Here is a 26,758-nt window from a genome sequence, read left to right as displayed (position 1 = left end):
CTAATTAAACTTAATGATCAAATTGTTTCCCATGATTTTGTTATGACATATGTTGATGTTATTATTATTTTAATGCAGCATTTAGCAAAAACTTCAAGAATCTTCAGAACCAGTGCTCATATCACTAAATTGCTTCATTCAAGAACTGGATAAGTACAAATTTGAGGCACGTCTAAACTGAAGAGTCAGCATTGAAGGCAGCCAGACTTAAAGCTCTAATGAAGAAATATCTTGACTTCATTCAACCCCGATTGAAATGAAACCTGTTTAAATTGTCACAACTATATACTGAAATACACATGCATTACTGAAGCACTAATATAATCTGAAAACATCAAATAAATTCACAAAACATTTAAGAATAGTAAAAAAAAAAGTGGCGTCTTTTTTTAAGATGATGCAAAATTAGAAAAAAATAGTTCAAGGGAAAAATCTAAATTTCCAAAAACCAAGAGATTAAAAAAAAAATCTAAATGATTTTCCTCCAGAATATATCATGATTATAAATATTTTAATATTTGTCACAACCATCTGTTGCATGTCTTTTACGCAGTACAGATACAGGAAGGACCTTCAGTTTTTACTTCCTATATATATTCACTTCAGTGCGGGATGAGAGGGGTTGTCGGAAATTCTTGAATGACAATTTGTCAAAGCCGCGGATCAGTCCATTTTGGGGAGTTCCTGTGGCAGATGTGTTACCAGCGTCCCTGTCCGCCAAGAGAAATCTCATTCTTGAAATGGAAAAACCGATTCACAAAACGGCGCTTTGGTTTTAATCCGTCTGAAAGCTCGTGAAACGACCGCAGCCTGCAAAAGACATCGTGTAAATGAATCCATCGCCCAGAGTGGTACAATCAAGCCGAGCCTGGGCAGCGAGGAGGAGGAGGAGGAGGAGGTGGAAGAGGGGGGGGGGGGGATTCACTTTTTTCACGACTGAGGGAAACACAACGCCGGGGAGGGAAAAAAAAAACAGATTGAAACAATTGACAGTTTGGGTTTTATGTTTCACCAAGTGTCTGCGAAATGTCTACGAAGGCAGAGCAGTGTAAGTACAGCTGTGTGCGTGTGCGTGTGCGTGTGTTTTGTCCCCCCCCCCCCCCCAGTCTGGGTGTTGGGGTTTGAGCTGGATGTGTGGGTTCTGGATTTGAACATGAACGCGTCCGAGGGGAGCTGTCCTTGGTGCTGAAACCTCGGTTGCCGTGGCCGGTTGCAACACGTCCTCTCACTGCGGAGGGACGGCCGGAGGGCTCGGATCACGCACAGATACCACAATCTGCGTTTACATGTACCTTCTGTCTATTTGTCGCTATGTAAAGGGGGGGGGGGGTAATCGGGGCTAAACGCGCAGTCGTCACGTCATTTATTGATTGTTTTAATTTTGATTGACGCGCGATCGGCTGCAGGGGTGCGTGCGCAAAAGCGTTCCCAATTGATCACGCACGACCTGGCGGATCTTTTTACAAGGCGATACGGTGGCATTAGATCGATCAATAATGCGGTTTGATCACAGCGTTGCTCTTTCCTCCTTTTTCTGCTTTTTTTTGGAACAGGTGGAAAAACAGCCACAGATTCTCCTCCAATACGGAATGATCCTGCGGTCAAACGCGGCGTTTCCGTCTCTTTCAGCCAAAAGGCTGCATCTTACTGATATAGTTTAAAATGTTTAATGTTCTACCAGGAAAAATAAGATAAATCCACCAATACGTGACTTCAATTATATAATATAATTACCATATCACGCCACGAGCTATTATCTGTAGTTTACTGAACGTTTAGCAATCTAAATCTTTAAGTTACGAACTGTACCAGCTTTTAAGATGATAGAGTCACTTATTTACGGGTCAACTAAGCTCTGCTGCCCAAAGTCCCGAAAATGGGTCAGCAATTGTGTTACTTCAGCTCGTTTTAACCTGTATTCAGCCAGACAATGATAACCAGTGTCACATCCTTATGTCCATACCCACTGGTTCAATAAAAGGGCAATCATTGCTGCAGTAGTGATCAGTATCATCTGTTAAACTAGAAAAGCATGCACTGAGCGCCCAGACCTCCGCCAAGCAGCTCATTCCCCTCCTAATTGGATTTACACCGTCCACACAGGTGATCTGGATCATCATCAAAAGGTTCTAGATTGTTCTTGGTATCTTTATATACCAACCATGAAAAGTAAAAGTGAATCAGAGTTGAATAAATGGAGTTTTCAATGTTAAAATGTAATTATTATTTTTCCTGACCTCACTCGGGATCATTTCCAGAAGACATTTTGCATGATAGTTCATATCGGACCCCTTTATGACTGTGATTTTGGGTGAATGAATTGGATGCATATTTAACAAAAAAATATTTTTTTTGAAAAGTGAGAAAAATCCAGATTTATGTTTTTGCATCCAGACAGGCATCCGGATAGCTCTCAAAATTTTGATGGGATCTAAATTAGACCAAGACCCATCCAGCAATTTGTCCATCATCCCGCTAAATGGAATGTGTCCCACCATGACAGTCTCACTTGTTTTGACTTTGCTTGTTACTCTTCTCTTTATTTTGTCTAGTTGCCTCTAAGATACGATACTTGCAAGAGTATCACAACCGTGTGCAACACAATATTTACCCCGTGCCCTCCGGAACAGACATTGCAAACACACTGAAATACTTTTCCCAAACCCTGCTCAGGTAAGTACCCTGCTCTGTAGACAACAGGTGAAGCCATAGACTGTAGAATGTCTCATGATCAGATGACTTACAGTAGCTTGTTATGACACATCTCTGAAAGGGCCATTAGCTGGCTAACCTTAATTTCGGGTCCTGTTTTGACAGATATAATAAACAGATTGAGGTTTTGCGTAGGTATAGTCTCGTGTTAAAGCAGAGATCGACAGCTCCGTGATGTTTATTCAGCGGACCGGCTGTTAGATGGACATTTCCCCTCGGGTAGTCCGTTTTGTCCGTCCAGAGGAGCCGGTGGAGAGGTCAGCTCCCTCCGGCTCTCCAGATCCAGGGTCAGCCTGCTCCCCTGTGTGCTGTGAAAGCCCGAGGAAGAAACAGCATGTTATTTCCTCCTCGAACGCAGGTCAAGTAGGCAGCCATTTTGGACACATCTTAACTCCATGTGTCTCTTTGGCCACCTTTTTCCTTTCTGTGTCAAAACACAGAGCAGTGACGGAATACTTCTGCATCCCATTTTGTTTCGCTGCGAAACAGTAGTGCTGTCCTAACTCCCAAGCTAATTTCCCCCCCCCCCCAAAAAAAAGGGTGGGATTATTGGAAGCAGAACTTGCATGCCCCACTTTCACCATCATTATCAGCTTAGGTTGCAATCTATTTGAGATTGGCTGCCGGCCTCAATTCTACACTTTATACCTCAGCCCCTCAGGATTAATCCTCTACCGATTGTGCGTAGAGTATCCTGGATACGAGGGATATGTGTTTAAACATGGCCTCTCATACGCCTTTGGCACAGATGGAGCGTGACAGGTCTGCAGCTGTGGGAATCTGTTTAATCTCAAGTGACGATTTTGTCTTTGAGGGATGGTGTCATATGAGTGTGAAATGAATCAGTCACCATGATGCCACTGTTAGCGTTTGCTTGACATTTTCCCCTGAAGCAGAGCCTTTTAGCCTGAGCAAATGATTCCCCCCTCCCCTACCTGTCAATAGATAGGCCTGGCTTCCTCAGCCAGGACCCCCCAGGATTTTCCGTACACCTGTGCCTTCGGAGGCCGGAGGTGAAGACAGAGCTAAAATGACAAAGAGGGAAAGAGGGGAGATTGGGCAGCCATGTGCCATGCTCCTGGAGAGAAACACTGGAACAGAGGAGGAGGTTGCTGATTCATAAACCATTTTTTTAGGTTCAGCACAGACAGTAAAAATCTTTTTCCATTCACTGATGAGGCGCAGCTCTCTGAGCTCCCTGCATCAGTCAAGTCACGCCAACCTTCATCCCAAAGGATCGCAAGAAGAACAATGCAGGCAGAAGAAGTCTCCTATAATTGTGTTTCGCGTAGTTTGTCTCTCTGCGTCATGCAGCTGAGAATCTTCGGGGAAGTGCGATTGTGCATTGATCACTGCTCCACACAGCCGGTGACTTTGACAGCATAGGGTTCGACAGTTAATGTCCGTCATGCGTCTGCACTGGTGCATTTCTACATGTGTTTTTCGTGTCGTACATGTGTGTGTCGATTGTGTGTGTGTGTGTGTACGTAGGCACACGTGTGCGTCTTTGCGTGCATTATATTCAGCGTGCGCGTGTGAGTGTGTCTCTTTGCGTCTATGTTCATTGTTCAAAAATAATGATGTTTTCTATACGAGGAACCGGCAGTGAAAAAGTCATACTCTGAGACGCAGTCCGTTGTTTTTGAGCGAGTCCCATTCTAATGTAAGATATGCAACTTTTTTTTTTTAAACAAATGAACGCACGCAGACTAAACACAGACTAAAATCTCTCAGTATAACTTTGAGGGGACGAGTGCGAAAATGTTCGATTCTGCTGTTGACAGTGTGAACTGTTGAGCCACAGGCTTGTAATTATGCATCTAATGAAATCCCCTTTCTCACTCGCCGAGAATGCTGTAATTCAACTTTTTTTTGAGTGACCTTTAAAAATAAATAAATCAATACATTAGCATTTATAATCTGGGCTCTCTTGATAAATCCCAATCACTTTGCCTGATAGAACATCTTAGCTCTTTGGTAATGTGCAGTAAAAAAAAAAAAATAAAAAAAGTAAAAAGAGCAATGCTCTCTGGCCCTGCCTTCCCCTTCCTCTACCCTAGAAGCTCCACACTCAACCCAACTAGGTTTTTTTTGTCTTTTGTTTTTCCTCCCTTAAAAGCCAAATATGTCCACCACACCTTCCCAGGGGACAGCAAACACAATTGTCCATCCTGCATTAGCTCACAAACATAATGCTACCAGTCATCTCCCCCTTGATACAACCTATTCCTTTGTCATTATAGTTTCTCCCTTACCGTAGATTAGTTAGTGAATCCATATGCCTGTTGGATCTCATTATTTCTCCTGATGATACTGGTGCAGTATCATAACGTATGCATACGGACATTATTTCTCTGGTGCAATAAACATGTGCTGTGACCTCGGACCTGTTGATCTAACCTCACACACATGTTTATTACTGGCTGAAGCATGTTTCAAAAGTGTCACCTCTGTATTTTCCCGAACCGATTTGGTGTCACTCCCATCCTTGACAGCCCCAGTAAAGACAAGGAATTTCTTTTTTTATTCCACGGCTCATTGGCCTTTTTGCATGGCAGTCTTTTGACCTTGCTGATTGGAACATGCATGGCAGCCATCGAGGGACAGTCGTTGGCGCTGTGCCTTTTTGGAGAAGTATGGGGTTGCCACTGAAAACATGCCATTTTTTTATTCATATTTTTGCTCCTTGTCACCAGATACGCATGAGATGCAGTGATCATTGCAGTTTGTGCTCATGTTTCTTTTTGTTTTCCAAGTTCGAAGACAGATAAAAATTATGAATTGAATCAAAGTCACTCTGAATAGACAAAGCAGGGAAAAATTGCCCATGCCTTCAGTGATACAGTCAAATAGTGAGACACTGCATCCTATGTGGGGTTTATCTGGGTTTGTTTTTTTCTATTTACGCTGTCTCTGTAGTGCCATTTCAATGTAATGTGCTGTTTTTTTGTGTCTTTGTTGTCTCTTTTTTTCCCTTGTTCCCTTCCCCTACCCTCCCTCTCCTCCCCTCCCACCCCGGAGCAGCATTCTGTCCCGCACAGGCAGGAAGGAGAACCAGGAAGCTTCCAAATTGGCCGTGCCCATGACCATGTGTCTTTTTCCTGTGCCATTCCCACTCACCCCATCTCTAAGACCACAAGTCAGTTCCATCAACCCTACAGTTACTCGCTCCCTCCTTTACAGCGTTCTGCGCGACGCCCCATCAGACTGCGGGGGGCAGGGGCAGCAGAGTCGGGACGCTCGGCTTTCAGAGTACCCCTCTCTGGACTATCAGGGCCTCTATGTGACCCTCGTGACCCTGCTTGACCTGGTGCCCCTGCTGCAGCACGGTCAGCATGGTGAGTCAAGGCCCAGTGCTCCACTGTTTGTCATCATCATCCCCGAGCCGCCCGGCCTCTGCATGAAGCCAATGCTGCTTTTATAACTGGAGGAGAGAAGTCCTGCTGAGGATCTTGAGGGATGCATGGGGTGACTGGGAGCACGCTGGATCCTGTCAACTTAATCGCTCATGAGCCATTGGATACACCCGACATAGGCCTTCTCTTCTGTGTATCATACTTGACTGCATGTTTGTTATGTACAGTGGGAGAAATGTTTTACTTATGTTGTCATGTGCAAATATGTAAGCTAACTTTAAAACATGCAGAGGAAAATGTACCGTTTCATTTTTTTTTTTTAATTACATTTACATCTGAGAATGACTTATTTCCACACTGGCTCAAGGCTGCATCACAGCCAGCGCTCTTGTTTCCCATGAATATTTTACCACTGTTAAGAAAAAAGTCAAAAGCATGAAAACCCATCCCCTCAACCAGAATCGGCTACATTTCCTGAGGGCAAAATTCACTTCAGTGGCTTTTAAAGGAAGCTCACTGCCCTCAGTTAGACCTCATATCCCAATGAATCTTTATTTGCTGTCTTTAATAGCTGAAATGCCATGTAACCTTTGCATCTGTGTTTGCGTACAGCACATGGATACTGTGTGCACTGTTAATTGAATGAGTGTCTGTGCATCTTTGTCTCTTTTTTTCCTCTTCCCTTTCTCATCAGATCTGGGACAGTCCATATTTTACACAACAACTTGCCTCCTGCCCTTTCTCGGCGATGATATTCTTAGCACATTGCCCTATACTATGATCTCCACTTTAGCCACATTTCCCCCTTTCCTCCACAAAGACGTCATTGAATACCTGAGCACTTCTTTCCTTCCCATGGCTATATGTGAGTATGACCGGTTCAAAAGACATAAGATATTGATTATCTATTACATTAAATCAATCAAAAAAAAGGTTATTAAGTAATTAATTAGCACTGAGATCTACACAAACTGATTCAGAAAAATGAAGCTGCTCTATTTGCTTGTCTGTAGTGGGCTCCACTCGGAGGGAGGGCGGAGTCCCGGCCTACGTCAACCTGTCTGCCTCCTCTATGCTCATGATTGCAATGCAGTATACCTCAAATCCAGGTAACCCGTCTTTGTGACCTCTCTAAAGCATGCATGCATAATTAAGACACTTTTTAACTGTGCAGTCTCTTCTCTTCTTTTTTTTTGCAGTATATCACTGTCAACTGTTGGAGTGTCTAATGAAGCACAAACAGGAAGTGTGGAAGGTACTTATTTATTCTCTAAAGTAAATAAACATTTCCTAATGTGTGCGTTTACGGTAACACACACACACAAAAAAAAACCTACAATTATTTTATCATTTATAATCCGAAATAGCTTCCTTTTCACTTAGATATAGAAAGAAAGCTATCTTGAACACATGTTAGAATAAATGCATTGCTTTCTATAGCAAATGCCTTTGAATATTCCTGCACTTTGTAATTGCTGTTATGTTTATACCGTGTGCAGGACCTCCTTTATGTCATATCTTATGGCCCATCCCAAGTAAAGCCTCCAGCTGTACAGATGCTGTTTCATTACTGGCCTAACCTGAAGCCACCAGGAGCCATTAGTGAATATAGGGGTCTGCAGTACACAGGTCAGAGTTTGTAAAGACATAGCTGCTGCTTTATCTGTCCTTGAATCTGACCAAAGGTGGAACTTGTCCCACATTTCCCCTGCTTTACCCCCCCTCCCTCCCCTACTTCTGTCCATCTTCTTGCTTTTCAATTTCCTGGATCAGCCTGGAACCCCATCCATTGCCAACACATCGAGTGCCACAATGCCATCAACAAACCTGCTGTCAAGGTGACATCATTTGTGAAAACACATCTTAAACAAGAACTCTCACATTGCTGCTGTATTTAAGGTCTTTTTGAAAGCTCAGAAAATACCCCACATCTAGACTATATTGTCTTGCTATCAAAGGACAGATTAGCGTCCCTCTTTGTGTCCGGAAGCATTGGGTATGCACTGGGCATCTTCATCCCCATGCATCCCAGATCGCCTTGGCAAGTTCAACTGAACAAAATGGTGTGTTTGCTATTTAACCCCCCCCCCCCCCTTCCAGGTAAATAAATCAGTGCTTGTCCAGGAAGCTGTACGGATTCTGTATTATAGCAGCGTTTATGCCGCTTTGCACCATCCTCTACTGCTTTTGGGCTGCATTATCAGCTCTATCTGCCCGAGCTCAACACTGCTCATAATTCACAAATAGGAGGAGGAGCACAGGCAGGAGCTGGATTTCAATTACAAGGACTAAGGAAGGGGGTACAGTACAGGAGGAGGAGGGCTTAATTGGAAGCAATGACCCTGAGCGAGCCCTTGAGGCTAGGGTGGCATCTATTGAGCACAGTGAAATACAGCGCTCCATCTGAACACTGAGGCCATGTGCACTGAGCTTTAGCACTGGGTTGCAAGAGGAGACACTACAGCATATGTAAGCAGCCATCCATCCACACAGAGGGGTGGAGAGACAGGCCCAGATGTCACCTGCTTTCTCATGGTAAACAACCCCTAGGGACAAATAGAAACTCAAGCTTCAGTAAGGGTGGCGTGTGACAATCTGTTTCAAGGGATCTAAGAATAAAGACTCCTCCTTTGACGTTACTGCAAGGAGCATTGTATTTTTTTACTGCCGTGTTCATGCTCTGACCCTACTCGTCCTGCTTTGCAGATGTGTATAGATCCTACGCTTTCTGTCGCCCTGGGAGACAAGCCACCTCCTCTTTATATATGTGAGGAGTGCAGCCAGAGGATAGCAGGGTATGCATCTGATTCACCTCTTCAATAAGTTACCGTAACATACCTCCTGCCTGCCTGCCTCGTTATTCCTCACTTAAACCCCAGAGGAAGTACATTGCCATGGTTACATAATTCCCTTGTAACGAGATCATCATCATCATCACAAAATCCCGCATCCACTTGTTTTTCTTTTCTCCAGCATTTAACATGTTATAATCACACGGCTTTGAAATCGTGTGTTGACATTGACAAATGAGGGAAGATAATTTTGTGCTTCTGCCAAAAAGTCAAGCATTGCTTATACATTTGTTTGACTTTTTCAGAGACCATCCTGAATGGCTGGTGGATGTACTCCTGCCTCAAGGTGAGAGTAAACAAAAAAAGATGCCTGAATTCATGCCCATCTGTTTTGCGTTGCGCAGATGAAGCCTAATAATAATTTTAGTTGGTGTATAAATATGCTGTCTTCAAATTGAACATGTGAATGTATCTTTTTTTGCAGCAGAGATATCTGCAATCTGCCAAAAGAAGGTAAGATAAATGTCCCGCAACATAAACATCAACGCCTCTTCCCACACTCTAATTTGTCCACATTCATCATGATGTCAACATTTTCTGACGCTTCTCTATATTTACAACAAAGAAACACGCCATTTTACTGCATCTCCACTGAACTGAATCTTGCACTCACAGAACACGAATCAACACGCAGGATTTTATCACAGAGAACATGAAATGAAATCTAGTGTTGTCTTCACCCGCTGAAGCGTCTCCGTAAAGGCCAAATCCTTTCGGATGAAGCTGCTGGGCCGTGATGTTTGTTCATTTTTGTTGACTGTGCTGCTGAGGGCGAACGCTCCCTGCTGGTTTCCAGGGTGGCGGAGTGTGACGTGATCTCAGGTGTTCTGAGCAGCCACTCAGTATCATCCTGGGAGACAGCTGGCTTCCGTCCTGGGTCTGTCCACAGAGTCATAATCCACAGCCAGCCCTTTTGATCAAAGCTTTGTCACACTAGTTTCATAAAGCCTTTTAAGATCCCACCAGGTCTGTCATCATTAAAGTGACACGTTACTCTTCATCTCAGAATAGCAATTTATAAATACACCTGATACCCAATATAGAGCATAATATAAATGAAGCAGCATCAATAACGTCAGGGTAGGTATTATTGTTGAAAGCCAGATGGGTAAACTGAGGAACTCACCATTATCGGACAGATATGTTCATTTGATATGGAGCACTGCATCCCTCAAATGGCACAAGATTAGAGAGTGATCAGATTAGAATGGCTCCCTCGTGCCATGCTTTTTATTTTTAGAAACCTGAGACACCAAGGGGACACATTAAGACTTCTCTCCTGCAGATGTAGACAAATCGTTATCTCTACCCAGATGCATAAATACAGAATGTGTTGCTGACTAACAGAGCAGTTTGTTGCTTTTGGACCTGGAAACCTGTTTATTTTTTATTGGCTACAGCAGCTGTGATTATAACATGCTTTTATTTTGCTTCCCACGGCCCATGATAGAAATAAACTGACCTCTCCTCCTCCTCCTCCTCCTCCTCCTCCGTTTCTTGGCTTTGCAGAACTGTAGCTCTCATGTTAGGAGGGCTGTGGTCACCTGCTTCTCGGCCGGCTGCTGTGGGCGCCATGGCAACCGGCCGGTCCGTTACTGCAAGCGTTGCCACGTCAACCATCACAGCAGCGAGGTGGGGGCTGCAGCGGAGACCCATTTGTACCAGACTTCGCCCCCTCCCATCAACACCCGGGAGTGTGGAGCAGAGGAGCTCGTGTGCACCGTGGAGGCGGTCATAAGGTGCGTTTGCAGCGTTCACACTGACATGTCACATCCATAGGTGCAAGACATACGACTGTACTAAAGCATGGAAGCTGCAATGAAGCATGAAGCTACTATAAATTATCTCCATATTGTCCCCCCCCCCCCCCCCCCTTCTCTTTTTCCACACATACAAATATTGTGAATATTTTACACGCGTTTGATTTCTCTGTGGATCATTCCTCTCATCCTTGTTTCCATGCAGTCTACTAAAGGAGGCGGAAATACACGCAGAGCAACGTGAGTTTGAGCTGAACAGGCGTCGTCAGATGGGCTTGTCCGCCTCCCACCACTCTTTGGACAACATTGAGTTTGATAATAAGGAGGACGATCAGCACGACCAGCGGCTCCTCAGTCAGTTTGGCATCTGGTTCCTGGTGTGTAAACGCAGGCTTATCGCCGCCCTGCTGAATTCGTGGCTGCTCCCACTGATTGTTTTTCTCCTCCGACCTTTGCTCACAGGTGAGCCTGTGCACACCCAATGAGAACACGCCCACAGAGAGTCTGGCCCGGCTCGTCAGCATGGTCTTCCAGTGGTTTCACTCCACCGCCTACATGATGGACGACGAGGTCGGAAGTCTGGTGGAGAAGCTGAAGCCTCAGTTTGTAACCAAGTGGCTAAAGACAGTGTGTGAAGTGCGATTTGATGTAATGGTCATGTGTCTGCTGCCCAAACCAGTAGAGTTTGCCAGGGTAAGGTCAACTATTATTACAGTGATTTCGATGAGAGTGGGAATAGTTTCTAATTCTATTAATAAAACATAGCTAACATCAACATTATAACTATTCAACCAATGCACACCCCAAAGTCCGGCTTATCGTGATTAAAGGTCTTGTCAAACCATTAAAGGATGGATATTTATGAATCGCCATATTATATTAAACATATGTAAAGTGTCGCAGGTCAGGTGACCATGTGACCGAGCCAGGCTCTATTTGCTCTGCCCTACTTTCCTCAGGTGGGAGGATACTGGGACAAGTCATGCAGCACAGTGACACAGCTGAAGGAGGGCCTGAACAGGATCCTGTGCCTGATCCCTTACAACGTCATCAGCCAGCCGCTGTGGGAGTGTTTCATGCCCGAGTGGCTCGAGTCCATCCGCACCGAGGTGCCCGACCAGCAGCTCAAAGAGTTTAGAGAAGTGCTCAGGTACAAACGCATACAGTAGACATTTGCTATATCACACTTAGCTGTGTGTCATTTCATATTCCCTCTAAATAATGTGGTATTAAATCAAGAGATAAATACTCTGTATATGAACTTATGTGTTCTCAAATCACTTGGTATTTCCAGCAGAGCTGCGGTAGAGCCACAATGCATTTTTTAGTAGTTTTAACATTAAAGATAAATAATGTTTTTGGTGTGAAAGAGGGCTCTGCAGAAATATTAAAAAAACTTCTTCTGAGATTCTTAAGCCGAACGGGGAGTGTCTTCACTTTGAGTATTTCACTAGCAGTAGGCGCTAATGCAGGATGCAGAGAAACATGTCAGACTGAAAATGTGTCATCACTCAAAATCTGAGTAAATGCAGCAGCCGGTTTGACATGGTGGTAAATTGGCATGACTGGTACCTGCGCATTAGACACAATAGATTTCTAAAATAACAAATGGGAGCAAAGAGAACATTTCATGTTCGTAATAATCAGCATCTTCCTCCACAAACTGAAATATTAAACTGAACTTCTCACCCAAAGCTCTTCTTTTCTCTACTTCTATTTGGCCTTGCATCTTTTTTTTGCAGTTTAGATGCTATCATTAACATTAACATTAACATGAACATTTCCAGTGCTGTTTTGAGGATATCCCACCTGTTGAAACATATTCTGTTGTGCCTTTGTCTTACAGCAAGATGTTTGACATTGAGCTGTGCCCCCTGCCCTTCTCCATGGAGGAAATGTTTGGTTTCATCAGCTGCAGATTCTCCGGCTACCCAGCATCTGTGCAAGAGCAGGCTCTGCTGTGGCTGCATGTAGGCATGCACACGTGCACGCATACACACACACACACACACTCACAGACACGCCATTGTTTGTTTGGTTCATTTCCTGGGGTTCTGCCCACTGGGTGTGAATTGGACAGGTTGTCAGAGGCTGTGAGATTCTGGGCAGGAGGCCTGCTGAATATGGATCTGGGTCACAGAATTAAACTGGAGAAAAGAGGTTTTTTTTTTTTCTTCATCCCACAGCCACAACATGCTACCCCGAAGACATGGATCAATTTCAAGTTCTCTGTCACAAGCGTGATCAAGAGATTGCATTATTAAATAGGTCGCATTGAAAGGAGTCAGAGCGTGTAGCGTTCATGTCAATGAATAATGTTTTTAAATGCTTTGATCCGCGTGATCAAAACTAAACCATTTCATTTGAATGGAAGCATCTTGTGATCATTGTGATATTGCAGGTGCTGTCAGAGCTGGACATCGTGGTGCCGCTTCCCCTGCTGATCGGGATGTTCTCTGATGGAGTGAATTCACTGAAGGAGCTGGCCAATCAGAGGAAAGCACGCGCATCGGATCTGACTGGCAACACTGGGACTCGCAGGGTGAGGGGAACGGGAATGCAACGCCACACACCAAAATCCTTCCTGTCATTCAAAATCAATTGTCAGATCAGGGATAAGCCCCCCCCCCCTAAAAAAAAGAATAATTATCCACCTGAATCAATGATTTTACAATGACTTTTGGAAGATTGATCATCTGTCAGATGGATTTTTAGGCATAAAGACGCCTGGTTATACTCACTTTTTCCAACTTGTTTTTCTACTGGGATGAATTTTCTGTTGCCATGGTAATTGCCATTGTCTAAATGTAGCTCCCTCAGTGGTCATAATAAAGCTTGCTTATGAACTACAGATTTAAATTCATAGCCAAGCAACTAAACATTCATGTGACATCATGACTGTCACGAACGAACAGGGGATGAAACGTAAAAACTGTGTAATGGTTGGAGTTTGAAACCAGACACCGTCATTTTATTTTCTATAGGTGAGCGTCGTGTCAGATCCGGGACGCCGTGGGCAGCACAACACCCTCAGCCCGTTCCCCAGTCCCTTCAGGAGCCCATTCCGCAGCCCCCTGCGCTGCAGCCCCTTTAAAAACCTCGGCCATGCTACCGGCCACTGTGCTCTCGATCTGGACTGCGACGACGACGACATGAACCTCGGCTGCTTCATACTCATGTTTGACCTCATTCTGAAGCAGGTGGGCACAAATTCCTCATGAAAATGAGATCAAATCATTAGAATTATATCATTAAATGATGAATTTATATAGAAGTTCTTTTTACACTGCAGGTATGACAGTTTAAAGAAAAGTATTCCTGACAAAAGTGCAATAAGGCCAATGCCCACACAGGTGGGATTTTAGCATTTTGCTCCTCTCCTTTTATGGCTGTCTTCTCTGCTGCCCTAGATGGAACTCCAGGACGATGGCGTGATGCTGGGTTTAGACAGCAGCATGGGGAAAGATATCGTGGGCATCATCAATAACGTCTTTCAGGCCCCGTGGGGGGGCTCACACACCTGTCAGAAGGATGAAAAAGCCCTGGAGTGCAGCCTGTGCCAGTCCAGCATCTTGTGCTTCCAGCTGGGATGTGAGCTCCTGGAGAGGCTAACCCCCCGGGATGAGATTCGCCTGGTGGTGAGTACCAAGTAAAAAAAAAAAGGGAAGGCTTTAAAATGCCCCCCCCAAGTGCAAATTATGTAATTCATCTACTTATTAAGTAACCAGTCAAGAAATGACGGACACACAAGAAACAGACGTTTTAATTGTGTTTGGTTTCCTCCTCAGGAGCCGACAGACAGTTTGGAGGAGACGCTGCTCTTGCCTCAGCCAGACTTCTCCCTCGGAACAGAGACTGGAAGTGAGGAAGGGGACAACCCGAGTGCGGCGCAGACGGACAACTCCATTAACCATCCTCCTGATAACGCACGTATGTTTCAGTTCTGCGTGCGACGCTTTGAAATGACAACTGAACAAAATCTCAAAGGCAAAACAATATTTTCACCATAGTCATATTTCAAAATTACATTTTTAACATATTGAGATAAAAGATGAATCAGTATTTTTGTGTAACTAGTCATCGTATAGTAAAGCTTCCCTCTCTTTCTAGCTAAAAAGAAATAATTTCGCTCCAGCTGCAAATTTACTGCATGCATGTAGGACTGCTGTCAATTTAGGACTCATGCTTGCATTTCTATGTTCCATCATCCAACCGTGTCTCCATCATGACGTTGTTTCTACCTCCACATTGTTGTCCCTTGCAGCCACAAAGACCAACTCAGAAACAAAGTTCTCCTACCAGCAGCTCCCCGTGTCGCTGAAACTGATATACACCATTCTGCAGGTACTGGTTCTGAACAACTACATATTAAAACACAATCAGAGGCAGCCAGGAATGATTTCTGGGATTGTGTGTCTGTGTGTGTGTGTGTGTGTGTGGTTTCCTCTGAGTCACACATCTCCTCTGCATTCAGGAAATGTCTAAGTTTGAGGAGCCTGACATCTTGTTCAACATGCTGAACTGTCTGAAGATCTTGTGTCTCCACGGCGAGCGTTTGTACCTCGCCCACAAGGATCACCCGCAGTTTCTGGTCTACATCCAGGAAAAGATGCTCATTCCGAGGTGTGTGCCGACAGGTCGTTTTGACAGCGGCTTGACTGGCGTGTCTAACTTCATGCCTGTGTTTCAGCCTGTGGTCCATGCTGAAGTCCGAGTTTTGCCAGTTGGCCTCCCTGGCTGTGCCTCAGCTTTTGCACGCCCTCTCCCTGTCACATGGGGCAGACATCTTCTGGAATCTCATCAACTCAAACTTCAACAGCAAAGACTGGAAAACACGATTCGAAGCAGGTGAGAGATCCTCATTTTTCCAATAACAGATGCCTAAGATCTTAGCTTTTCGAGGCTGATTTAATCCTGTGTACTTGCTCATTTGCATTTATAAACACCATTACTTATACCTATATTAAACATAAGTAAATCTACCTTGTATTATTTATTACAGTCTATCTACACTCTGAGCGGCTACTAACCTCCACACTGACATCTAGTGGTCAAGCTTTGGATATTAGCCTTACATTAAATACACTAAATACTTCACAGACATACGTCATTTATCATCATCTAATTTAACGTGAATCTAATTTGATTTTATTCTACCAATATTATTTATTATGCAAGATCTCAGTTCATTCACAAACCAAATTCTTATTGATGCACAATGTATTAAAGACAAATATAAATACATGTAAATAAATATCAGCTGTGTATGACTTGTCTTCCTCGGTCACCTCACATTTTATTCTGTTTATTTCACCTCGGGGGGACGATGGCGAGAGCTCAACTTCTCTCTTCTTATTGCGTAAGCTCTGTGTAGAGTAGACAGAAGTTTGATGATGTTCTCTTTCAAAACGTTTCTCAGTGGAGAAGGTGGCCGTTCTGTGCCGTTTCCTGGATATCGGCGCGGTGACTAAAAACCACTTGCTCAAGTATTCACTGGCCCATGCGTTCTGCTGCTTCCTGGCTTCTGTGGAGGACGTCAACCCAGCTGTGGCTACACGGGCCAGACTGCTGCTGGATACCGTCAAGAGGCCGGCCCTTCAGGTGAAGGGATAAAACCTATGTGGCATGTTCATGGATTTCTGCACCACAAATGTTTGTTTTATCATCATACATCTGCCTTTATTAGCAGTTGATTGATCTTTATGTTGGTGATATAAGAATTATCTTCAACTGAATAGAAACCAGTAGAATAATCATACTTCATAGCATTAATGATCTTTCCTTTTTTTTTAAATGATGACTAATAATGAATTAGCTAAATACAGAATATTTTGCATTGTTGTGCATGCAAAATATTCTATATTTTTTTTACTGTATTTATTATAGCATTTTTTCTTTGGTTAAAACATCTTGAACTAAATATATGTCAAAACTGATCAAATTGACCAAACTGTAAAGCTTCTCTTTTAATAATCAGATATTTAAAGTAACTAAATAATTTGATAATAGCATAAACGTAACTTTGTGTTTATGGAGCAGCAGAAAACCACGCACTGATGTGTGTGTGATCTCTTTTCCAGGGGTTATGCCTCTGTCTGGATTTCCAGTTTGATACTGTCGTGAGGGATCGTCCCATTATCCTCAGCAAGCTCCTGCTGCTCCACTTCCTAAAGAAAGACATTCCTGCTCTTAGCTGGGAATTCTTTGTCAACCGCTTTGAAACATTATCTTTGGAGGCTCAGCTTCACCTGGACTGCAACAAGGAGTTCCCTTTCCCCACCAGTACGTACGCAGATGCTCGCACCCCATTAACTCCGGCTCCAGCATTCCTTTCCTTTCTGTGAATCTACAGTGATCTTTCTGTTGACAGCCATCACAGCTGTACGGACCAACGTGGCCAACCTCAGTGATGCGGCGATGTGGAAAATACGACGAGCTCGTTTTGCCAGGAATCAGCAGAAGAGTGTGCGTTCCCTCCGTGACAGTGTGAGGGGATGTCCAACGGAGTCCAAGCGGGCCTTTTCACTCCCAGAATCCCTGAGCAACCGACTTCGTGAGTATACTCGGGATGAGCCTCTGTCTCGCCGCCACGTTGGATCTGAGCCTGTTTCACTTTCACTCAATCTGTGGTCTGACAGTGTTTGCAAATAGTGTCCAATACGTGCTTTGTCCCACATTGCACACAGACACAATATCTACTTTTAACAATTTCTGGAAGCTGACACTGTTCGTATTGTGATCTCTGATCACTTTTCAGTGAAACCAAATTCCTTTTTATTTGCAAATACGATGTGATCCAAGTCTGGTCCCATTTTTCTTTTCAATGTTTCACGCCTCACTTCTTTGTTTATAACTTTCATTTAACACCTACTTGTTGAATAAAGGAGGACCTGGACACCGTGTGGCTCATTTTGTCGCTGACTCTGCTCCGAAGGAGATCTGAGTTTCTGGGAATTGCTGTTCATGTTGACCTCAAACATAATGCCATCAGTCAAATAATTCTTGGTAGCCCTATAGCATGTTTTTGTGTGTGTCTGTGTACATGTGTCGGATGGCGATGCAGCTCAGATGCCTTCCTGAACTGCCACGCCCGCACATGCTGTCTAAATTGTGTTCTTCATATGTGGTTTTTAGCTCTAAGGCTTACGAGGCAAGACCACTCTGCCCCGACACTGGGAGATATGATAGAGAAGGTCCTGCCAGGTAAACAGCAACCTCAATCTGAACCCTGCAGTGTTCTTCATCATAATCACGTCATGTCGGAGGAAACCTACAGTAGGATTATCTTATTATTACCTATTATGTCTTAAATCTAAAAAGGCAACTTTTGATCAATGGTGCCAGTCATTGTTTTCTCATCTTGCTGATGTGTTCACCCTCCTCACATATACGGCATTACTTTAATTTATGTTTGTTGCATGATATATTCTTTGCCTGTCTTGACACAGGACAAGTTAACGGCCCCTCTTCTGTGATTGACCCCTTCCTCCGCTGCTCCTGCATCCCTCCCTCTCCCCAACTTCTTCCCTTGCCCTTTGCACATTACCTCTCCTGACGCTTTGGCCCCTCTTGCAGGCCAGACCCCGTCTCCTGAGGATGACAACATCATCAGAGACCTGCTCCCTGAGGACGCCGGCATAGATCACCAGACGGTTCACCAGCTGATCATGGTGCTCATGAAATTCATGGCCAAAGACCAGAGCAGCGCCGAGGCAGACATCGGCAGCGCCAAGGCTTTCAACACGGTGAAGCGCCACCTGTACGTGCTGTTGGGCTACGACCAGCAGGAGGGCTGCTTCATGATCGCGCCCCAGAAGATGCGCACCTCAACCTGCTTCAATGGCTTCATTGCTGGCATTGCACAAGTGACTGACGTCTAATATATAAGCAGCTGTTTTGTGTTCCAAACACAGAGTATCTGAAGGATTCTAACTTTTGTTTATTCCAGGTGATGGACTACAACATTGGTTTGGGGAAGCAGCTGCTGCCCCTAGTGGTCCAGGTGTTGAAGTACTGCACGTGTCCCCAGCTGAGACACTACTTCCAGCAGCCACCCAGATGTTCACTGTGGGCCCTGAGGCCACACATTAGACAGATGTGGCTCAAGGCCCTGTTAGTCATCCTTTATAAGGTGCTCTCATTATTATGTGTTGGCGGTTTGTCGTTGTTTGGACAATTGTTTGTCATTGGAGACAAATATGAAATGAAATTCAAAGTCTGCTCTGCAACATAATGATTTCATATGCCCTGCAGTATCCTTACAGAGACATGGACGGCAGTAAAGTTGTCCTGCATCTGATCCACATCACCATCAACACACTGAACGCTCAGTATCACAGCTGCCGCCCCCACCCTACAGCAGGACCGCTCTACAGCGACAACTCGAACATGAGCCGCTACAGCGAGAAAGAAAAAGGTGACATAAAATAAAGGCCCTTGTCATCACACGTTGGTTAAAATGAGGAATCAGGTTGGAAATAACAAGCCTTCATGAATGCAGGCCTGATGTTCATTTCTCTCCATCTTAGAAGAGGACAGTGTATTTGATGAGTCAGATGTTCACGACACGCCGACTGGAGTTTCCAACAAGGAGTCGCAGACCTTCTTTGCGCGCCTGAAGCGGATCGGCGGCAGCAAGACCGTGAAGTACCAGCCGGTAGAGCTGAATGCCAGAAAGAGTAAGAAGCAGACGCTTTCAGGGCGAAGTGTAGCACGACGGCACATTGGTGGAAGCTGTTTAAGGATGACACGTGTTGGCTTTCCCTGGGATAAAGTATCATTTCTCCTCTGGTTCGTCAGGTGAAATGGAACTGTCAGAGTACCGTGAGTCCAGCACGCTTCAGGACAACATTCTGCACTGTGTCAGAGAAGAGAGCACCAGGAAGAAGCGCCTGCAGGCCATGCACAAGCAGAAGTCTCTGGATATCTCCAACACTGACTCCATCCTTTTCAATCTGGATGAACACCGGCGCAAGTCCTGCATCGACCGCTGCGACATGCAGGGGCCTCATGTGATCCTGCCCCCATCCTCATCCACATCCCACAGCAAGCATTACGGCAAAAGATCATCTAATTGCTCTTCCATTCGGCTACGGGGCAATGACGCGGTGAATCGGCGAGGCTCTCGAGGTGGCCAGTCCGACATCTCCAAGCCCGTCATCCCAGAGGTCCGCCTTAGCTGTATGGAGACCTTTGAAGACAAGTTGGACCAGGACTCGCTAGGAGGATCGGCACAGGGAAAGGAGGACCAAGACCTAATTGACCTTTCCTCTGACTGCACCTCCATTCCAGAAAAACACTCGCTGCTGTCCATGTCTGACAGCGACTCCTTGGTGTTTGAACCATTGCCTCCACTACGGATCATAGAGAGTGACGAAGAGTTTGACCTGAGCAACATTATAGCCTCCAGGTTGAATGGGAGTCCAAAGGTCTCGCCTTCCTCTGTAAGCGGCAACACCTTGCGACTCTCTCCTGTGGTCCAGGCGAGTGTCGAGGACTGTGATAAAAAGACCCCAGATCTCCTGGTGGAAAAGAGAGGGTTGGAGCGACCGCCTCTGGAAAGGAGGTCATACCGCATGACTGCCAGCGCCTCTCTGGATCTTCCAGACCGACCAGAGAATGTCTGTCACGACAGCCCGATGACCCTGAAGCAGAAGAGAGACCTGTTGAGAAAGACCCCGCATGTTCCTTACACTTCGTTAGATGACATTCCCATAAGCCCGGACGAGGTGACACCCGGGATGGGGCCAGGAACAAGCCCATCTGGTAGGACCGTCTTCTTGGACATCCCAGAAGACACAGCAGAGCCTCTTTCCTCACCCGAAATAAGCAAGCACAGCAACAGCAATGATGAAGAAGAGTATGGGGATGATGAAGAGGACGACGACATGGGTGACGAAGGGGACAGCGACCCAAAACCGGACAATGAAAACAACAACGACGAAGCAGAGTTCAAAATCCAGATTGTTCCCCGACAACGGAAACAGAGGAAGATCGCCGTCAGCGCCATCCAGAGGGAATATCTGGACATCACATTCAATATGTTTGACAAGCTTGGCAGTGAGCAGGCCTCGGAAACGGGTAAGAAAGAAAGATGGATGAGCATAATTCCTAATTCACCAGTGCACTTTAATTAGGTTTGAACTTCATTTTTAGCTTCTATTGTATTAGATGAAATGTTAATTCATTAATGTGCATTATTTATTCAGACGCCATTGCCTCACCACTGTTACCTCACAGATCACAAAGTTCTATCAACATTGGAAAAGCCACGAGAATCTGCCTCGGCCCCGACGCTCGAAGCTGCCCTGCCTGAAACAAGCCACCGCTCTTCAGTATCAAGTAGGAGCCACAAACCCACAAACCGCTGATGAGTTTTATACATTAATATTGAACGTAGTTTCACTCTGAGGTGTTTTCCATGTAACTCTTGAGACCAAACTAAATCCGTGGTTTTATTTTGTCCACGTGAAATTGTAAAACGACAGCCACCATCTCCTTCTTGCCATGTCCGAGCTGTGTCCATGTGATCATGTGACACTTGTTGGTATTCAGCCCAGGTGTTGCTTCTGTGCCCAACCTTTAGCTCAGTACCGTCAGGTGAAGCGAGGCTCTCTGGGAGCTCTGACCATGAGCCAGCTGATGAAGAGACAGCTGGAACATCAGTCCAGCGCTCCACACAACATCAGCAACTGGGAGACGGGTAAATGCCTCTCGCTCTTCTGTACCAATGAGGGTTTAGGGGGGTTATGTGAGATCCCACGTTTGTTTATTTGTTTGATTATACATGACTCCAAGTGAAAGGAGGCATCACTTGAGTGTGTGTGCGATGCATGGTCTTCTTTTTGATTTGAAACACCATCGAATGCTGAACCTTGCCAAACGCTTATTCTTTCATTTCCTCTGTAGGTCCTACGAAGACCAGTCTGCTTTCCGCACCGAGCACTGTCAGCATGTTTGTCCCAGCGCCTGAGGAGTTCATCGATGAGCAGCCGACCACGATGTCTGACAGGTGTGTGAATAAATGCACCGTCACGCATTGCCTTGGAAAAAAAAAAAAAATCCGTCTTAATGATTCATCTGCGTGGAAACAAACCAGATGCCGGGACTGCGCCGCCGTCCTGGAGGAATACGACGAGGAGACGCTCGGCCTCGCAGTGGTGGTTCTCTCCATGTTCATCCACCTCAGCCCTGATTTGGCTGCTCCCATGCTTCTGGACATCATGCAGTCTGTGGGCAGGTACTGCAGGGATCCACAGCCACATTAGCACATAGATGAAGTTTCATAACCTCATGCCTGGGTCCTGATCCACCGCTTTGCTACTTTTTTTTTAGGCTAGCATCAAGTGGGAATTTCTCTGGACAAGCTGAGAGGTACAAGACCTTAAACTTGGTTATTCAGTATACGTTTATGGATGAGGTGAGTCTGTCTGTCTCACACAGCTACCCCCCCCCTGTGTTGTTTTTCAGCATGCTGATTCCAGGGAATGTGGCAGGTGTAGCCAAGCAGTTTCTCCGCTGCATGTTTCACCAGCTGGCGCCTAATGGCATCTTGCCTCAACTCTTCCAGAGTAACATCAAAGGTCTCAAAGCATTTAAGATGTACCTGATTTCTACGACGACTCAAGCAATGTCCCAGTTGTTGATTTGTACAAATCTATAACCTTTAGCAGATGCATACTCCCCCACCCCACCGCCGCCTCCATCGTTTTCACGCCAACCTTTCTTTTTTGCAGATGGAAGTTTTCTGCGAACGCTTGCATCATCCCTGATAGATTTTAATGAACTGAGTTCTGTTGCTGCCCTCAACATGCTGCTGGAGGTGAGACCTTTCTTTCACAGAACTGTGCTGAGTCATTTCACCAGCAGGAGGCGCTCTTGGCAAAGCTAAAGCTGAATGCACATCATAAGTCATTCTAAATTTTAGAATCTAAAACAACAAGTCATGCATAGTCTTCTCTGCTTGACCAATGTATCGTGATTGTTTACATATGTAAATGACATAAATAAGAATATTGGTGCATGAGCTCATGTGCAGCCATTAGTGCTGCAGTGCCCCAAATTCTCCGTCAGGACTCGCTGAAATGGATATATCTTCACTCAAAGAGTTACTTTATATGACACTGGACTGGATAATGTCTGTGTGCCCTCTAGGGCCTGAACAACAAGAAGAGTTTGCCAGCAGGGGGCACAATGCTTCACTGCCTGGAGAACGTGGCATCCTTCATGGAGGCCCTCCCCATGGACTCTCCCAGCAATCTGTGGACAACCATCTGCAACCAGTTCCAGACGTTCCTCACGAAGCTGCCCTCCGTGCTCCCTCTGAAGGTAGCTGTGGAGCTTTCCATCCCCTTAGCCATGGTCTGATGTGTGGTTGATGTGGTTATGGCTCGAGGAAAAAGCACCTTGCACGTTGATAGTCAACTGATGTGATTGATGTCTTTGACCTCATGGGTCATATTACTTTCCTGTATTCCATTATCGCCATAGAAACATCTGAAAATAAAAATTCAGGACTGTGGCTGTGCACCAGGTGCCAACTTTTTATTTTTTTGTTTTGCATTTTAAGGCTGACAGATTGTTTGACTTACTTGCTTCTCATCAGTGCCCCATGGATTCCAGTTTGAGGATTATCATTTGCTTGCTGAAAATCCCAACGACCAACGCCACCCGGGTAAACCCAAAAGCAGAATTGAACGCATCGATATGTCTAAAGTCTAGCCTGGAATATCCAACACTGTCTCCTCTTCATCTGCCTTGCAGAGTCTCCTGGAGCCTTTTTCAAAACTACTGAGCTTCGTCATCCAGTATGGCGTCTTCAGCCTTTCCTACCTCGTAGAGCTCTGCGGTCTGTGCTACAAAGCCTTCAACAAGGTACTCACCAGTGCGTTTTACATGGCAGCTTTTTCATGCTATTTGGCATGCAGCGATGAAATGTGCTGACAGCCCGCATTCATGCAGCTTTGAAAGAGTTAAGCCTTTGAAACTAATCCACAGTTTTAAAGATGTCGTTCGCAGACCTCATCACTCTTTTGGTTCTACGCCTACTTTCCGACTCTCCCGTTGGCCAGAAATGTGGCCATGTGTCACAGATGATTAAGTAGGCAATCAGCTAGTATTGATTAACGTGATTAGTCGGTGTGCTTGGACTAAGGATGTATGGTGTGTTACGGAGTGGCTGCCTTAGACAGAGATGGAGCCAGGGCCGTCTGCACCGTTGGAACCAGATGGATCCTTACTCTTCCACCGCTGTCAACACTGCATGCTTTATGTCTCCTGCAGTATTGATTTCCTGCACCCTCTTTAATTCCTTGCTCTATAATATCCACTTTTCAAAACCTGGAGTCACTGTATGAGCAATTGGTTTTAGAACCTGTGCAGCACAGTTTTTTTTTTTCTTTACTGAGAAGCGAGGCTTCTGGGAAGCACTAGAAGCGTGAGTAGTTATATTTGGAGGTCAGCTTTTAAAGGCACAAATCCAGGCTTCTGCGAGTTTGTCGCACAATTTCTCAAAGCAGCACTGCCTGCACTACATGCTAAACATGAGTGCCCCCCCCCCCCCCCCCTCTGCAGACAGGTACGCACGTTAACGAACCACACAGTGGGAAATGTCGGAGGCCGCTCTCAGCACGTGCCTGCGCCGAACATAAGCAAACATGACTGCGTAGAGACAGAGAGAGAGACAAAGTGGAGGCCGGGATATGACAGTGTGGTTTGCAAACAGGCAGCTGGGCTTTGTGTGGATGGGATGAACAAAGAGAGCAGGCCGTCCTCGGGGAGGGAGAAGGCAGCCTGACAGCCTCAGTTGAGCTGCTTGGGACTCTGGGAGGAGAGATCTGGACTGGCCTAAATCTACTCCTCAGCTTCACGATTCTCTGTCTCCTTTACGCCCCTCCCTCCCCTCTCACCGCTTGTCCTCCCCCCCCCTCTATTCAGACGGTGGAGTTTGTGCTCTCCTCGCAGCATGAGTAAAGGAGAGTGATAATCGAAAAAGGCAGTCGTGCTGCATCAGTACATTTACTCCACTGTCTGTCTCCTCATATCCAGGAGAGAGATAAGTTCTACATGTCCCGCATTGTGGTCTTAGAGCTTCTGCAGGCTCTCAAGTTCAAGTCTCCTCTGCCTGACACAAACTTGTTACTGCTGGTCCAGGTGAAGATGCAATTTGAAAAGCCTTTCAGACACATCACCCTGTTTTCCTTCTGAGGGGGGGGGGATTCTAAAACTTGTCGGAATCCTTCAGTTTGTTTGTGCAGATATTGGAACACGTCTGGCAGAATCCACCATCATCCAAAAGCACATGATCTCAACGCTGCCGGGGGTAAGGCGATGTTTCTGCAGAGCTTATTAGAGCCAGTGCCGTAAAACAGCAGGAGACAAGGATAGACCCACTGTGATGTGTCCTAAAGGATGAACTGCTTGTGTCACCAACAGTGCACAACAGCAGCCATGGAATGCATGAGACAATACACGAGTGAGCTCTTGGACTTCATTGCAGATATGCACACACTAACCAAACTTAAGGCAAGTTCTTCCTCTTCTTCCAAGCGCTGCAGCTCTCGTGTGGTTTTCTTTTCTAAAACTCACTTTGCCTTTCGTCACTAGAGCCATATGAAGGCTTGCTGTCAGCCATTGCACGAAGACACTTTCGGAGGGAACCTGAAAGTGGGCCTGGCCCAAGTCGCGGCTATGGAGATCAGCAAAGGCAATCACCGTGACAACAAAGCTGTTGTCCGTTATCTTCCCTGGCTTTATCATCCACCGTCCACAATGCAACAAGGGTGAGAACAATAAAACTACAGAGTCGTTTAGTAGTAATTCATCTACCGTAAAGGGCCAGTTCACCCTAATCTAGCGTTGTTTCTCCGGGTTACAATGCATCTTTTTTTTCTCTGCAGACCTAAAGAATTTATTGAGTGTGTGTCCCACATCCGTCAGCTGTCCTGGCTCCTCTTGGGCTCCCTGACACACTGCGCTCTGCACCAGGGATCCACCTCCTGTATGCCCATTCCTCTAGATGCTGGCTCCCACATTGCGGACCATCTCATTGTCATCCTCATTGGTTTTCCAGAACAGTCCAAGGTCTGTCAGAAATAAATCACTAAAAATATGTGTCTGATTTATAACCACCTGACCCGTCTTTCCTGTTTTTGCCTCTGGGTCTCCAGACGTCCGTGCTGCACATGTGCTCTCTGTTCCACGCCTTCATGTTCGCCCAGCTGTGGACCATCTACTGTGAGCAGGCAGCAGCAGCTCCATCCCTGCTCAACCAGAACCAGACAGAATTCTCCTCCAGCGCCATCCTCACAGGCCTCGAGTTCTGGAGTCGGGTTACACCCAGCATCCTGCAGCTCATGGCCCACAACAAAGTGGTGAATGCTCTACTTTATGTTTTTACACTCCGGGTCACACATAATTAAGGTTTCATTTGATATTTCATTGATATTTCATTTATCTCTCAGATGGTGGAGATGGTGTGCCTTCATGTCATTAGTTTAATGGAAGCACTGCAGGAGTGCAACTCAACCATCTTTGTAAAGGTCTGACACGACTCTACTATAGTTCTCCATGCTAATATATGATTATTGCAACATGTAACCTAATACTCGTGCGTCCTTGGCTGTCTCCTGTAGCTGATTCCTATGTGGCTACCCATGATCCAGTCAAACCTTAAGGTGAGGAAATGATCAATATACCACCATCTGCTGACACAATAAATGTGGGTCAAACTAAAATCATCATCATCTTCTCTTTCCTCCTCCTTCAGCATCTATCTGCGGGGCTGCAGTTACGTCTTCAGGCCATCCAGAACCGGGTAAACCACCAGTGTTTGCAGGGCCAGGCGTCCGGAGCCCCCCCGTTTGCTCTGCGCAAGTGGCTGCAGTGCACCCAATTCAAGATGGCTCAGGTGGAGATCCAGTCGTCTGAGGCTGCCTCACAGTTCTACCCCATGTGACCTGTGCGCTGGTCATCTCAGGTCCAGACCTGCATGCATCCTCTCCAGCTGAACCCTCCAGACAGAGAAAACGCTTATGGGAAGCGATGCCATGTGGGATCCATTTGAGCGGATTCATTTTCA

General features: G+C 45.6%; 1 protein-coding gene across 1 annotated transcript; it reads left to right on the top strand.

Annotated features, from left to right (window-relative positions):
* Positions 1 to 1,026: 1,026 nt before the first annotated feature.
* On the top strand, positions 1,027 to 26,635 carry LOC137907576 (protein unc-79 homolog). The gene is made up of 51 exons (XM_068751926.1): positions 1,027 to 1,048; positions 2,553 to 2,673; positions 5,737 to 6,050; positions 6,763 to 6,933; positions 7,082 to 7,177; positions 7,268 to 7,323; positions 7,568 to 7,697; positions 7,842 to 7,906; positions 8,775 to 8,863; positions 9,166 to 9,206; positions 9,345 to 9,373; positions 10,430 to 10,659; positions 10,886 to 11,057; positions 11,143 to 11,373; positions 11,640 to 11,830; positions 12,527 to 12,650; positions 13,082 to 13,222; positions 13,665 to 13,880; positions 14,091 to 14,318; positions 14,469 to 14,610; positions 14,945 to 15,024; positions 15,155 to 15,303; positions 15,371 to 15,528; positions 16,100 to 16,281; positions 16,761 to 16,962; positions 17,051 to 17,233; positions 17,815 to 17,883; positions 18,256 to 18,545; positions 18,629 to 18,811; positions 18,934 to 19,096; positions 19,209 to 19,358; positions 19,480 to 20,760; positions 20,920 to 21,021; positions 21,266 to 21,382; positions 21,589 to 21,691; positions 21,779 to 21,919; positions 22,015 to 22,053; positions 22,150 to 22,262; positions 22,416 to 22,501; positions 22,834 to 23,040; positions 23,249 to 23,353; positions 23,443 to 23,553; positions 24,727 to 24,831; positions 24,923 to 25,000; positions 25,114 to 25,203; positions 25,285 to 25,460; positions 25,578 to 25,761; positions 25,848 to 26,051; positions 26,142 to 26,219; positions 26,313 to 26,354; positions 26,447 to 26,635. The coding sequence occupies exons 1-51, from the start codon at positions 1,027 to 1,029 to the stop codon at positions 26,633 to 26,635; spliced, it is 8,169 nt and encodes a 2,722-aa protein (XP_068608027.1).
* The last annotated feature ends 123 nt before the right edge of the window (positions 26,636 to 26,758 follow it).

This window comes from Brachionichthys hirsutus, chromosome 18 (assembly GCF_040956055.1).
Source record: "Brachionichthys hirsutus isolate HB-005 chromosome 18, CSIRO-AGI_Bhir_v1, whole genome shotgun sequence".
Classification (NCBI taxonomy): Eukaryota; Metazoa; Chordata; class Actinopteri; order Lophiiformes; family Brachionichthyidae; genus Brachionichthys; species Brachionichthys hirsutus.
The sequence above is the reverse complement of the archived record's forward strand: the minus strand, read 5'-3'. Positions and strand labels throughout refer to the sequence as shown.